Source organism: Elephas maximus, chromosome 25 (assembly GCF_024166365.1).
Source record: "Elephas maximus indicus isolate mEleMax1 chromosome 25, mEleMax1 primary haplotype, whole genome shotgun sequence".
Lineage (NCBI taxonomy): Eukaryota > Metazoa > Chordata > Mammalia > Proboscidea > Elephantidae > Elephas > Elephas maximus.
This window is the reverse complement of record NC_064843.1, coordinates 37280247-37294067: the sequence shown is the minus strand read 5'-3', so window position 1 is coordinate 37294067 and position 13821 is coordinate 37280247. Positions and strand designations below refer to the sequence as shown.

Below are 13821 nucleotides of genomic sequence, written 5' to 3'. Positions count from 1 at the left end.
CTGGGCTACTGAAGATGTCTGGACATTCCAATTCTTCCCCAGTCTGTCTCCAACCCTCCCCCATCAGAAAGGTTCACAACTTCCAAACACATCATTCAGAAGTTTTTAATAAACAACTTCATTATAAAAACTTTTTTTGAAAATGTAATTCTGTAAAACATTGAAAAATCTACTTTAACAAAGATACGCCCTGTGCATTTTCTAATGGCACTTATATTTTACAATAAAAACCTTGTTTTATATAAAGCCAAAAATACTCCAAGAGGTTATTTACTGTGTTTACAAAGTGCTAGAAGGTTTTGTCTTGTATTTTTCTCTCTTTAAATAATCTGGCGTTACAAAGGAGTGGCTCCAAAGCCTTGACCACTGGAAGGGAAGGGCCTAAGAAGAGTTTTCGGGAGTTCTAGTGCCGAATACTCAGAGGTGGAGGAGTGTGTATGCGGAGAATCAGCTAAGAAAGTCGGCTGACGCCTAAAGAATTGGACTGGAATACTTTTTCCAAAGCCCTCCACGGAGGTACTAGATGACCGTGGTAAGTTCTCCTCTCTTTAGGGCTGGTGTACCCCTCCTCTCTCCCCAGACCCTACTCTCCAGTGGCAAAGGTCGCAGCCAATTCCTTCCACAGCAGGTTCAGAGCTCCAGGAGAGGCCAGGATGGGGTCCCAGAGGAATCTGGACTTTTCTGGCCAACACCTGCCTAAGGCAAAGTTTCTTATTACATAAATATCCTTGTTAAAAAGCAAAATATTGATCCTGTACAAAATAAACTGTTCAAAAAAAAAATCGTGCTTAAAAACAGCTCCTAGATAAGAGGGAAGGTAAAGGGTGGAGAAAACAGCTACCAAAAGGGGAGGAGGAATTTAAAGGGCTACTAGGGAAAGTTCAGGGCAGTGGGAAATTTTCAACTTAGGACAATTACCTACGAGCAAAAAATTAATCACACCTGCTTCCCAGATTTCCATTAACAAAATGCCATTTGTAAAAGGTTTATGGGGGAAAAAAAAAAAAACTCCTTGGTGTTCCTTTCCTTGCCTCCCACCTCTTAAAGATGATGCAGAGATCCTTTGAGCTGACACACCTGGGCATGTCACCCTTGGCCTCCAGGACTACAGCCATCCCTGACCAGCTACTGTGAAGGTTAGAGGGGCCCTACCCCTGTTCAAGGCAGCTCATTGGTGACAGAGGCTGGGGGAGGTGGCAGGGAAAGGGGACATCACCCCTTTTTGTGGTCCCTGTTTGGTCTTTGCCACATGCCACGGCTGCTACCTGGGCAGATGCCCCTCAGGCTCTTACGGCCTCAGTAAGGATACTGAAGTGGGTTTGAGCACTGAGCGTAGGATACAGGTGTTCTTATCCTTGGAACGACCAGGCCAATGAGGCTTTATTTTTTTTTAATTTTGGGAAGGGAGGTTTAAGAAACAGCTGGGTGGCCATGGTCCAAAAAAGGCAATGGCAGATGTTCCTCTGCACCAGCAAACTTCACAGTGACAGGGAGATTCCTAGTGGATGGTGAGGCCACTGAGGGAAGAAGGAAGAGGACAGAAGGGAAGTGAGGAGGGGAAGGGAGGAGAAAAAACAAAGATGAGCGAGGCCCCAGTTACAAGGTTTTAAATAGTTGCTTTGTCTGTATGAGTTTACCAGCATCACTAATGGAGGAAGAGAATTCAAGGGGAAGTAAAGAGCAGGCAGAAAGGAGAGGACTCCTTTTATAGCCTGGGGCTTTACATTCTAAGGCCCATTTGCCTCTGTGAACCAAGGGTACAGAGAAGGTGGCAGGGAGTGTAAGAACTATTGCTGGGTCTAGTGATAAAGACCAGGCACAGCAAGGAGAATGGCAGCAGTGAACCGCGCTTGGATTTCAACATACCATTTCCTATGAGTCCCAATAACATGCACAGCATGTAGGTGGTGGCTACATACCAAGGTGGACGCTTTTTTTTTTTTTTTTTAATAATAAATCTTCCTAGTCCCTGGGACTCACTGAAAGTAATTTTTATAAGCAAATTGCCTAGTCTGATCGTAACTTGCCTGACATTTTTATCTTTTTGTTGTTGTTTTAAGGTATCCCAAGCTACCCTGCCTAAATGAAAACATGCTTATTCATTCCATATTGCTTCCAATCAGGGACCGGAGGAGCTAAGTTTTAAGGTTTTCACCTCAAACAAGGATTACTGGCCTGGGCAGGAGCAGAAGCCTGGTCTTGGACCTGCTCAGTTCCCAATGGTAAACCAAAGTGATTTCTAGACAGAAAAGGGGTTAGACTGGAAGGAGGTTGAGGCTTGAGTGACGAGGCAGGTCCTTGGTAGTCTGTCCTGAAACCCTAGCGGAGAAGCCAGCATGAGGCACCTGCTTGAGAAAAGTGCCAGAAACTGCTGGCTGTATCTGTAGGAGTTAACAGTGAAGAGGTAGAAGTGTGTTTCTGAATCAGAGGGGAGGTGTCCCAAGAGGGTCCCACAATGGTGGTCCCTGAGCTGCCTCCCTCCCACAGTGGGAAGGGCAAAGCCCACACAGAACTGAGATTGAAGTAGGGATGGGACTGGGCTGGGTTCTGGGTAAGGGCTCTGCTGTATGTGGCAGGGAAGCCCCACAAGTCAGAAAAGAACTAATCATTTGGTGCAAGAAACCTTGCTGGGTACTCGGGGGCAAAACCGAGGGAGGCCACTAGGTTAAGGTGGAAGTTCTTTGATGGAGAGCAGAGAGGAGCCTATGTACAGTGGCCCTGAGCCCGTGAGGCCTACAAAATGGAGAAGACGGGAGAAACGCTATGGTTGAGAAAAAGTTGGGTACTGGAGGCAACAATGGAACCACAGGTTAGGACTCAACTCTATCTGCCCAGTCCCAACTTTCTGAAAATTCTTCTTCGAACAACCCACAGCTTTCTGGAAAAGCGATACGTAGGAGAGAGAAAAATTAGGGGTTCACGCCCTCTCCTTTGCTATCCACACCACCCTAGAACCCACAGTCCCTCCTTTCAAAACTAGTAATAGCTCCTGATGTTCAGGACAGGGTAGGGATGGGAGGTGACGGTAGAGGGCATGCCTTTCACGTCTTCCCTTCTCCAGTTTAAAAGGAAGAGGATGAGGGGGTCATGATGTACTTGGAAGAAAAACAGAACTGCAGACCTGTGAGAAACTGCTCCGATCTTCTTGCCTGTCTCCTGTGGACACTGCCGAGGAAGGCAGGAACTGACGCAGTCATGGAAGATGGCAGAGACTGAAGCAGTCCAAAGTCAGTTTATTTCCCCACAGGGGAAAAATGTGACCTCAAGTGAAGAGAAGTCAGTGAGACCCGACTCCGCCGTGTAAACAGGGCTCCAGTTAACACCAGGTACCAAATGGTTCGGGCTGGTGCCAACTGGAATGGACTGGTGGGAATGGATTCACGGTGTGTAAACAACGTTCACTGCAATCACTCTAAGGCTAACAGCTCAGGGAAGGGAGGTGAAATGGTATGTCTGAGGCGACTCTGTAAACGGTACCGTTGCTGAACAACACTGACTGAAAATGGAGGTGTTGGTGCAGGAGGGGTAGGGAAGTGGAGGACAGAGGCCCTCTCCTGCCCGTGGCTGGAGGCAGACCATGGAGCCAAGTGACCCTCCGCAGCAGGGCATGACCAACTGAGCGCTGTCGGGTCTGTACGTCGGAACCAGAAGGCGGGCTTCTTGGGCTATTTCTCTCGAGGTCATCCAAGGTGAAACCCTCACTGTTTCTACATCTCCAAGAGGCCTCCCCCTTCCCCAAAGAAAAGGAGGTTCTGATGCTTTGGAGAGGGAGAGGGCTAAGTGTGGCTCCCGATTCAGATCAAAAACAAAAAAAAACAAAAAAAACCTGAAGTCCTATGGTATAAGATCTTTTCACGGGGTTGGGGCTCAAGGCTCCTCCTAGAATTGATCCTAGAGCCTGAACCCCCAAACCAAGTGCTCCACATAGACACTGGAATTTCTCTTTGAACCCAGCTCTGAAAGCTCAGCTGCCTTCATGGGGGATGAGGATGGGATGGGTATTGAGGCTCCCTGACAGAGCCAAAGACTGAGCTGGGGGCTTCCTTGGGGGCTACTGGAATGCCTGGTGGAAACGAGGCAGGGTGGTGGTGCTCAGGCCAGAGGTGAAGACAGGAGGCAAGGAGTGCAAAGGCCCAAAGTTCAGAGGCCCCCCAGTCCCTGGGGAATCTTGAGGCTGAGCCTGCAAAGTGGTAAGCAGGGGCTGTGCCTCGGCCTGGGAGTAGCCCATGACCAGGCCTCCTGTGGCCCCAGGCGGGTTACATGGGGGCAGGTTGAGTGGAAGAAAGCCCAATAAGTGGGAGAAGTCCACATTAGCAGCGCAGAGGGCCTCAGAGAGGTTGGCGGGACTCTTGGCGAGCAGTGCTTCATCAAGGAGGGCCGCAGCTGCCGCCGGCTGAGGTGAGGCGGGCTGGGGTTCGGCAGACGAGAGAGACAGGCTTCCGGGAAGCTCCGCCAGAAAACTATCCACCTCCACTTTGGGCAATTTGTCGGGCAAGTATGAGGTAGATCCAAGCTGGTATTTTGGAGGGAGCTGAGCTGGGGAAGAGATAGGTGAGGATTCCAGAGGGTAGGTCATACCCATGGGCAGCGTGTTGTGCACCAAGGAGTGTGGCATGCCCGTGCTGGGCATGGTAGGGATGTGGGCACCATACATGCCCATGGGCAACATGCCAGGGAACGCCTTGGCCCCCATCATGTCCCGAGAGGCCATGCACAGCACAGGGCTCAGCTCTTCCTTTACGCTGACGGTGGAGCTGCAGCTGAGCAGACCTAGCATGTCCACTGGCTCTGTCTTGATCTTGAGCAGCTCCTGCGAGTGGCTCTTCTTGACATGCCGCGTCAGGTGGTCCTTGCGGCCGAACCGCTGGGCACAGTACTGGCACAGGAAGTCCTTACGGCCCGTGTGTACTACCAGGTGCCGCCGCACGTCCTTACGAGTATAGAATCGTCGGTCACAGTGGTCGCAGGGGTGCTTTTTCTCCTTGGCACCACCTGCTACACGGCGTGAGTGGGCTTTCAGGTGTTCTAGCAGGGCCTGGGTACTCTCAAAGGTCTGCAGGCACACCTTGCAGCTGAGGTCGCCGCTGCTGGCGGCATGCATGGCCAGGTGGCGCCGATAGCCCAGCTTTGTATTATAATTCTTACCGCACTCAGAACAGTGGAGGGCCTCTTTGTTGGGGTCGTGGGTCTGCAGATGGTTCCGCAGATGGTCCTTGCGGTGAAACATCTTATCACAATACATGCACTGGTGGGGTTTCTGGGCTGAGTGGGTGGCCATGTGCCTGGGGGTGGGAATGGAGGACAGAGGAGAAAGCAGAAAGAGAGGAGATCACAAGGGCTGGCTGGACAACCAAGATATCTATTAACGGGGAACGAGATCCAAAAATTATGGTAAAGCCAGAGAACAGACTACTATGCCGACTATCTTCTATAGGTATCTGCAACCATGCAAAATCATACATACTGCTATTCTTTGCACCACTGTTTGTAGCAGCAAAAAATCAGGAAACCTGAATCCATCAATAAGGAGCTGGTTAAATTATACTAAGTCCACAAAGAGTCAACAATTATAAAAAAATGAAACAGCCTGTATGTACCCACTGGCGACAAGTTCCTAGATACATGGAATGGAGAAAAGGAGGCAGAACAGTATGTGTAGAATGGAATTATGTACATAACAACAGGGGGAAACACATGTGCATGTGCTTGTATATCCTTCAAGTATTTCTAGAAGGATATGTAAGAAATGACAGCCTGGTTCCCTATGGGGAGAAGAACGGGGTGGTTTACGGCTGGGTGTAATGGAGAATTTTCGCTGTATACGTTTTAGTACCAACTTCGAATCATGTAAATTTCCTTAAATAAAATTTAAATTTAAAAAAATGACACAGTGCTATACCATACAAACAGTAAACCCTAATGTAAGCTATTTAGTTAACAATAATGTACCAAAATTGGTTCATCAGTAGAACAAATGTACTACACAAATGCAAGATGTAAGTAACAGGAGAAACTGTGCAGGAGGAGAGAGGATACATGGGAACTCTCTGCTTTCTGTACAATTTTTCTGTAAATCAAAACTGCTTTAAAAAATAAGGGCTTTTATTTTTTTTTTAATGAGACAATAAAGGGAAAGTGAAATACAGTGTGTGCACTACAATTCCTTTTGAAAATTAAAATGGCAAAGGAATACATATTTAAATGTCTCAAGAATGATACAAAAGAAACTAACCCCACTGGCTGCGTCTGGGGAGGAGAACAGAGGAATAGTGACTTCGAGTGTGAGGACAATTCATTTTTCAGCACTTGCCCATCTGCACCATTTGAATTGCTTGCCACATAAACCATTACATTTTCAAAGTGTTTTAATGGTTTGGCACCTCAGTGTCCCTTGGTTTACCTGCTCCCATCTGGCTGGAAAGCAACTCAGAGTCCAGGAACTGTATTCACAGCTCCGCCGTACATTCCAAGTCAGCTCTGCACAACTTCGAGGGCTCACTGTTTGCCAGGCCCTGTGTGAGCTGTGTCATTAACCTTGTTCTCCAGGTGAGGAGGCTGACGCACAGGGCAGCCCCCGCCACCAGCAGTAAGTGACAGAGGCCAGATTTAAGCATAGGCCTTCTCCAAGCCTGGGGGTACTCAGCTACGCCGCAGCAGCTGTCTGTAGTACAGCATCAAACTCTACGGGGCAGTTCTCCTCTGTCCTGTAGGGTCGCTATGAGTCGGAATCGACTCGACGCCACTGGGTTGGTTTTATAAGGGTTATTATTAACCTCCTGTGACACAATTGCCACAACACATAAGGGGGAGGTGCTGAGTGACCTACACTCCATTTCCCTCATTTTGCAGGTGAAGAAACTGAGGCAAAAGAGTTTTCATAACTTCCCTAAGGTCCCACAGTGGTTTACTGGCAGAGTCAGGGCTCCTGCTCCCTGGACCAGAACCTTTCCTGCAGCCTCCCACTGATACCCAGGCACTAAGGGAGTCTAGCAGGATACCCTGACTGGAGTCCACGTACGATATAGGAGCACAGAGAGAATCAAAACATTTCTGAGGATAAGAGAACAGTCATGAGGCCAGTCCTGGCCACCAGACTGCTCCTTCACCTCTTCTAGTTCTTTCCATATCAACTGTGTTTTCCAGACAAGGAACTGAGGCTCTCTGTGGTCATCTTGTTCACGTATTTACTTGTTTGCTGTCTGTCTCCACGGGGGACAGCACCCCCATCTGTCTACTACTCTGTCCCTAGCACTGACCACTGTTGTCTCATATAAAGGAGGAGCTCAGTAAACAGTTGGGTAGATGAATGGATGGTTGGAGGACTGTATCAGGCCTATTTCATTTGAGAAGGGTATGCTCACGGTTTCTCTGATAGAAAGGCAAGGATAAAATCCAAATAACTTCTGACCAGAGCTCCCAGCCCACCAAAGCACCAAAGCTGCTCTGTCGTATCTGCTTTACTCCAGGACTTTTATATTCTATTTCGCTTTAAGTAGAGGTTCTTAGTTTACAAATTTCAGAAAAGCCCCTGACAGAGACAGAAGTAACAATCCAAATGTCAGGCTGGTTCAGTAGAAGAGGCACTGCAGGACCTGGAATTTAGCTTGGCACCTAAGAAGCTATGTAATTTCACATAACTTACTTACCCTCTCTAAGCCTCCACTTTAAAATTTACAGACTGGACCAGAGGGTCTCCTTTTCCTCCTAAAGTTCTAAGACTTATTCCTACCTTGCAGCTAATGTTCTCATCACTACACTGATGGGGGTAGAGAAAGTAGTATTGAAAAAACTGTTCAGTCTCGGTTGTTCATGGCTGCTGGACACTATATAGTCTAGTGTCTAAAAAATTCTCCCGTTATTTTTTAGTGAGTAATCCCAAATGGTTGGCATTCAAGGGACATAAATGGGACAAATTACTCTTCACTCTTCTGCCACAAATAAAGTCCCACATTCAGTGGGGTCTGTAGTTCTGTCCTCTGGGGACCCTGGGGCAAAAAGAGGTCTGGGAGTGCCACCTACCTATACAGCTTGTACTTGGAGGCAAAAGCCTTGCCACAGTGCAGCTGAGGGCAGCTATACGGTCTCTGCTCTGGATGAGGGAGGCTGTGAGGCCTCAGCTTCTCCCCATTTGAGAAGGGTGTCCCCGAGATTTCACATTGGCATTTCACTTGACTCTCCGTCTCCCGGCCCCGAGGCCTGGGAACTAGTTTCCAGCCCACTTCCTCCTCCTGCTTTGCATCTTGAATCCAGGGGGGGACGCTGGTGAAAAATGTGGTCATGGCAAGGCTAATGGCGAAGGGCCATGTTATTCAGAAAGCCTCCCCATCAGCTCCACATGGGCTCTCTGCTGTCACAGCCTTCGACGCAGCCTTCAGAAAACAATCTCTTCACCTGAAACATCAGAACACCTGGTGTTAGTGAGCCCAATGCCATGAAAAGCATGAGCTCTGGAGGCAGACAGATCCCCGTTCCAATCCCAGCCCTTCCACTTAAAAACTGTGTGACTTTCAGCAAATTACTTCACTGAACCGTTTCCTCATCGATAAAATGGGCGTAATGATCCCCTAAATCGTAAGGATGTTTTCAAGATTAACTGAGATAATGAATCTAAAGCACTTAGCAGATGGCTGGGCACCTAGTAAGTGCTTGGTGGTAACTATTATTATTAGTACCATCTAGTCTAATAAGAACTGAGATAATCTGAGAAAGTAAAAGCCCTAAAGCTCCAAAATTTCTCTTTTGACTTTGCTTTTACATCCTTTCCACTAAACCTAGAGATAGCAGTTCCTCCTCCTCCTCCTCAGCCTATTCCCTCCCCCACCCCATCCACTGCTTTTCACAATTCTCTTCACGAAGGTGCTAAGGAGCAATAAAATGCCCAAAAGGCAACGGAGAAGAAGGAAAGAGAAGCCTTTACTTAAGAAATTTACACCCGGGAAGCTCAGCCCCGCATCAGTATCTGGGGCTGAATGTGCTTCTTAGCAGCACGCCACCATCCGGAGGTTCTGTCTGAGATGGCAGTGGTAGGCTCTCGGCATTTCCCCTAGCCAGTACTGGTCCCAGCCTGATCTCTGCCACCTCTCTGGGCCTCTTCATCTCGAGGCCCAGACCATGCCTCCTAAGCAGAGCCTGCCCAACACCCAGAGGTACTCAGAGGCCTTCCTGCGGATCCTCAGGCCATGCGTACCTTTCTCCATTATGAACACGGAATTGCTGAATTGCTTAGTCTCCTCCGTCAGACTCTGATTCTTTAAAGGACTCAGACCATCTCTCTTCCATCTCCATATGCCAATCACCCAGACAATGAATCTCAACATTTTTTAGATGGATAAATTAGCCAATGAATACAAGTTGATTCTCAGGGGCTAACTTATGGGTTCGCAGCCCTTCCAAAGCGGGGCGCCAAAATCCTGAATTCTGAGTGTTTCTCTTACTGGGTAGAAATGGTAGTGGGCGGACTCGAGCAAAGGATGACAAAACTCCTTTCCTGGCACCAAGTCAGAGAAAGAGAGGATGGGAGTCACCGTACTGATGCTCAAAAGGGGGACAACAGACCAAATTTCATACTCATTTAAGCTCACCACAGATTACCAACCACAAAGCAACCTGCTAAAACAGGGGGATTCCCTTTAAAGAAGTCTGCCAAAATTTGATCATGAGGCTTTTCTATGTGAAGGGCGCAAAGGGGGTGTCTGGGGATTGTCCGTGAGCATCTGGAGAGGGCTCCAACTACACAAACTAACTGTGGGCCAGAGAATGCTTGCTCAGCTCATTAGCACCTGCTGCTTACAGTGACCATTTCATCCAACAGACTGGCCGTGAACGAGATGATGGGATCAGTAGGTTTATGCCCCAGAGAGCTTTGCTCTTCATTAACACGAGCTGTGTCCTGTTCAGGAGCCATTCCTCTTGTTGAAGAAACACTGCAATGTAATATGATAAACATTTCCCCATCACGAGTGATTTGCCCAGAAAGATCTGCACAAAGGTGGCTGCATTTTGCATGAGTCACATGCTGGGGAGGGGTAGGTAGCACTAAAAGCTAGTCCCACTTAAGCCTTCGAGTCATCACGGCATATTTGCCTGCTTCACTATAAACCTCAAAGGCCTCTGATGTGTGGCCTTCATTGTTTAAGTTCCCTCCTCCTTTTCAAGAGTGGAATTACCCGTTCATAATACCAGCAATTACTATATACCTTGGAACTAAGGGGAGCGAGAGCATGAGTGTGTACATCCACTTTGGGGGGAGTTTTCCCCCTAACTTCCAAGTCAAATTGTGGTCCTCCTTGATGTCTGAAATCATGCACCTCAGTCTCTAGGAAGTTGGGAAATGGCAGCCAGAGGGAATGGAAGCAAGTCGCATCACTTTGGCTGATATGTGAGAGGGAAGCGTAGCCCTGGAAACTCCACACAAACTCAGAAAGAGAACGGTACGTCCCCTACCTCCCACACGTCCACCTCATCTGTTCTCCTGTACAAGCACAAACAAGACACAGCAGTTTAGTGTGCTGTTACTGAAAGAGTGAGTAATGGGCTTCTAGGAAAGAGGTTGGTGGTGGCTAAGGCGAGCTCACGAGGTTGTACTGATACAGAGAACCAAAGGAGGAGGGCAGCAGCCATGTGCTCGCCTTGATCTGCATTTAATTGGCAGTGGCTTTAAAAAGAAAACAACCAAATAACCTCATCCTACTCCTTTAAGCTTTTAAAAAAGGCACAGTGAAGCCCTTACCTACGGTCACTGGCAGGCTGTTGGAAAACCAAAGCTACTAGTGTTACCTTGGGAACCCTTTTGGGGGTCTAGTCTCTCTTCCCGGTCCTTTGTCTGCAAACTCCTCTGAACCAGGGAGACAGCTGGGCTGGTCTCACATAATCAGAAGACCTGTTCCTTCAGACTTCTCCTTCCTCAGCAAAACTTTGAAAGAATTCTGCTTCTCTTTCAAAGCTGTTCTTCTGGTCTCACATTCTAACCTTAACAACTATAAAGAAGCTGACAGAACCTGTTCCCATAAAACAAACACAATCCCTCCCAGTTACCAGTATAACTCTGTATTTTCAGCCTTTCTTCTGGCACCTGATCTGAAGAGGGAGGTAGCATGGAAAGAACCTTGGACTTGCTATCAGAAGAGCTTCCACTTACCGGCCATGAAACTGTGGGCAGGTTACTTTATTTCTCTGAACCTCAGTTTCTCTAATTTCTGAAACATTTCTTCTTCCTACCTATAGGATTTTTGTGGCAAATTAAGTGACTCTTCAAAGTGCCTGCCACAAAATGTGTGCTGAATACATGCAGTTCCCCCTGTGAGGCCTAAACTGCATCTGCCTTTCCTGCACTGGGCCAGGGTAGCACTTCTTTTTTCCCCCCTCCTTTAATGTTATTAATATTTCTCAGGCCTCACAGTAAGTTTCCTTCCCTTCCCAATATCTCCCCAGAATGCAGCCTTCCCCTTTTCCCTCACAACTAACCCTCAGCACATCCCCTTTAACCAACCAACCCCGCTTACTTTACCTTCCTCCAGCACCATCTCCTGGGCTAGAGTTCTCCCAAATGCTTACTTTAGGAACTTCTTTTATTATTAAGGCTCCGTTCCCAAATTGGACTGTCTGCCAAAAACTGTGCATGGCGCTCTCTGGAAGCCAAAGGAGAGACAAATTGCTTCCCAGTCTATCTTCTGTGTGTGCCATGATGCTTGCTGACCTCTGACGAAACTAGTTTTTATGGTGTTACATCATCTCTATAGAAACTACGTTCCTTCTCCATTATTAGTCTGTTTCCTCATCTGTAAACCTAAAAATACTTACCTCACAGGCTTGTTGTGAGGATTATTTTAGTCAGGTATGCAAAGGGCTAAGCACAGGGTTTGGCCCCCTGTAAGTGCCCAACAAAAGGGAGTTATTATCTTTGCCTTGGTATTGAGTTGCATGTTCCCACCTTCTGTGGGAATTCACTTGAATTCTCCCAGTCTCCCCACAAACTGTTCATAGTCCCCTGCAGCAAGAAAAGGGTTAATCTCTGAGTGTTCTTTACCAGAGAGACCCACAGAGGATTAACAGCTCCACTTCACTGACTACCCTAAAATAGCTTTTATCCCTCCTGCCCAAGAGCTACTTGGGGATCTGAAGAACTCAATTCAACACCTGCTGAGGAGGAAACACACCCAGGAACGTTCCTTATGGTGGACAGAACCTTCCCTAAAGCAGAGCCCAAAATAGCAACTGGGAAATTATAAATAGACTGGGGGGGGGGACCAGGTCCCAACCTGAGCACCAGAAACAAATCCAAAGACACACTGGTTGGCTGGAAAACTGGGAAGGAAAGGGAGAAGGGAATAGCTGTCCTCCTCCCCCGCCCCCAACACACACTCAAGTGGTGGGAGAATTAAATTACAGGGAGGCTGGAGTCTCAATGACTTGCATCATTCCAAGAGACATCAAACAGGATTAACAGAGGTTGCATTTACTCTCGGATGGATAGTTTTTCTGCCAGTATAGATGGGCCCTCTTTGGGGTCCCTTTAATTCACTATCTCCCCTGGTTCCCACTGCCTTCAACTCCTGGGGAGGCGAGGCCTTGAGCAAATGGCTGCTATGCACCACAGCCCCACTTTTACGGTGCCTACTCCAGCTGGTGGCTTCACCTTGGGTGGAGGGGAGTGTTGGAAACTCAAGGCCAGCTCAGACAGTCCCAGGCTGACAGCTGGAAAATAACACAAGCCAGGAGACAGGCTACACCTGCAGGTGAAAGCACCAACTGCTTCAACCCAATTGCCTGCTTATCCTCTGCCTTACAGGTCCCTCTTCCCTACTGAGCCGGGGCCACAGCCTGGCTCAGAAGCCAGCTTCTGGACCACCCCACTGTGTAGTAGGAAGGCTAAATACCCCTGGGGCTGGGAGAGATGGGGGTGGATGGCAGCCAGAGAAAAGAAAGAAATTCAGGAAGAAGTCTGGAGAGGGTCCGAGAGATGGTAAAGAAGGGCAAGTATGGCAAGGAATCATGAGCAAGTTATCCGGGTCTTTAAAAAACCCCAAAAGAAAGACAGGAGGATCATAAGGGCTGGAGGGTCCCTGGGGTTAAGGATACTGAGAAATAAATTCTCTGAATTGCAAGAGGGTCTCAAAATGGGTATCCGAATGGAAGATGATGTCTAAGGTTTGGGGACATGGCCGCTGAGGAGGCAACTACAGGTAGCGTTTATTTGGGTCCTCCAGACCGAAGTATTTGAGCGAAGCCTCAAAAGCGGTTATGCAGGTCTGGAAATGGAAACAGAGGATAAAGAGGAGACTATTTGGAGTAGAAAAGAGGGGGTTATGCGGACCTGAGTAGGCGTGTCCGAGGGGAGGGAGCAGGTGCAGCTTATCTGCGTCCCCCAGACCCGGGTCCCTGGTAAGGTCAGCTGCGCGTTATCTGGGACTCCAGGACGCCTGGGGGTCGGGAGTGGGGGTCCCTCAGGGCTGCGTCTCCAGGTCTCTGAGAGGGGGCCAGTAGGGTTTATTCGGGTTCCTCTACACCTAGGTATCGGATTCAGGAATAGTTTTGGTCACCCTGGGGCGTATCTGGGTCCGGGTTGACGCGGAGGGGCCCCCAGTCTGGGGTGTGGGCGACCGCGCTGAGGGGCCCTAGATGAGGGGCCCCGCCGCGCCGGGTACTGGGCGCGCGGGCGCAACAAGACGGCCCCCCGCCCCGCTCCCCGCCGTCCCCCAGGGTCCTCGCCGGCACTCACCGCGCTCCGGGCCCCGTGCTGCGGGCCGGGCCGCGCTCGGGCTCCGCCAGGCCCGCTCAGGCCCCGGTAGTGGCGGCGGTCGGGCCATTGTGCGGTGCATTGTG

At 48.9% G+C, this 13821-nt stretch overlaps 1 protein-coding gene and 1 long non-coding RNA gene across 2 annotated transcripts; one reads left to right on the top strand and one right to left on the bottom strand.

Moving 5' to 3' along the window:
- Positions 1–256: 256 nt before the first annotated feature.
- Positions 257–2189, top strand: LOC126067484 (uncharacterized). Its single transcript, XR_007515415.1, has 3 exons — positions 257–532; positions 1048–1136; positions 2061–2189. It is a non-coding gene; the product is annotated as an uncharacterized LOC126067484 (long non-coding RNA).
- Positions 2190–3213: 1024 nt separating this feature from the next.
- Positions 3214–13806, bottom strand: PLAGL2 (PLAG1 like zinc finger 2). Its single transcript, XM_049869437.1, has 3 exons — positions 13718–13806; positions 8020–8391; positions 3214–5282 (listed from the first exon to the last, which is right to left on the bottom strand). Exons 2-3 carry the CDS (start codon positions 8277–8279, stop codon positions 4052–4054), a joined length of 1491 nt encoding a protein of 496 aa, XP_049725394.1. The 5' UTR covers positions 8280–8391; positions 13718–13806; the 3' UTR covers positions 3214–4051.
- Between the last annotated feature and the right edge of the window lie 15 nt (positions 13807–13821).

Coding starts and splice junctions, on each gene's coding strand:
- PLAGL2 (XM_049869437.1), bottom strand. CDS start 8,279: ATGACCACATTTTTCACCAGCGTCCCCCCCTGGATTCAAGATGCAAAG. Junction 5,283..8,019: donor TCCAAGTACAAGCTGTATAG/GTAGGTGGCACT, acceptor TCCCACCCCCAG/GCACATGGCCACCCACTCAG.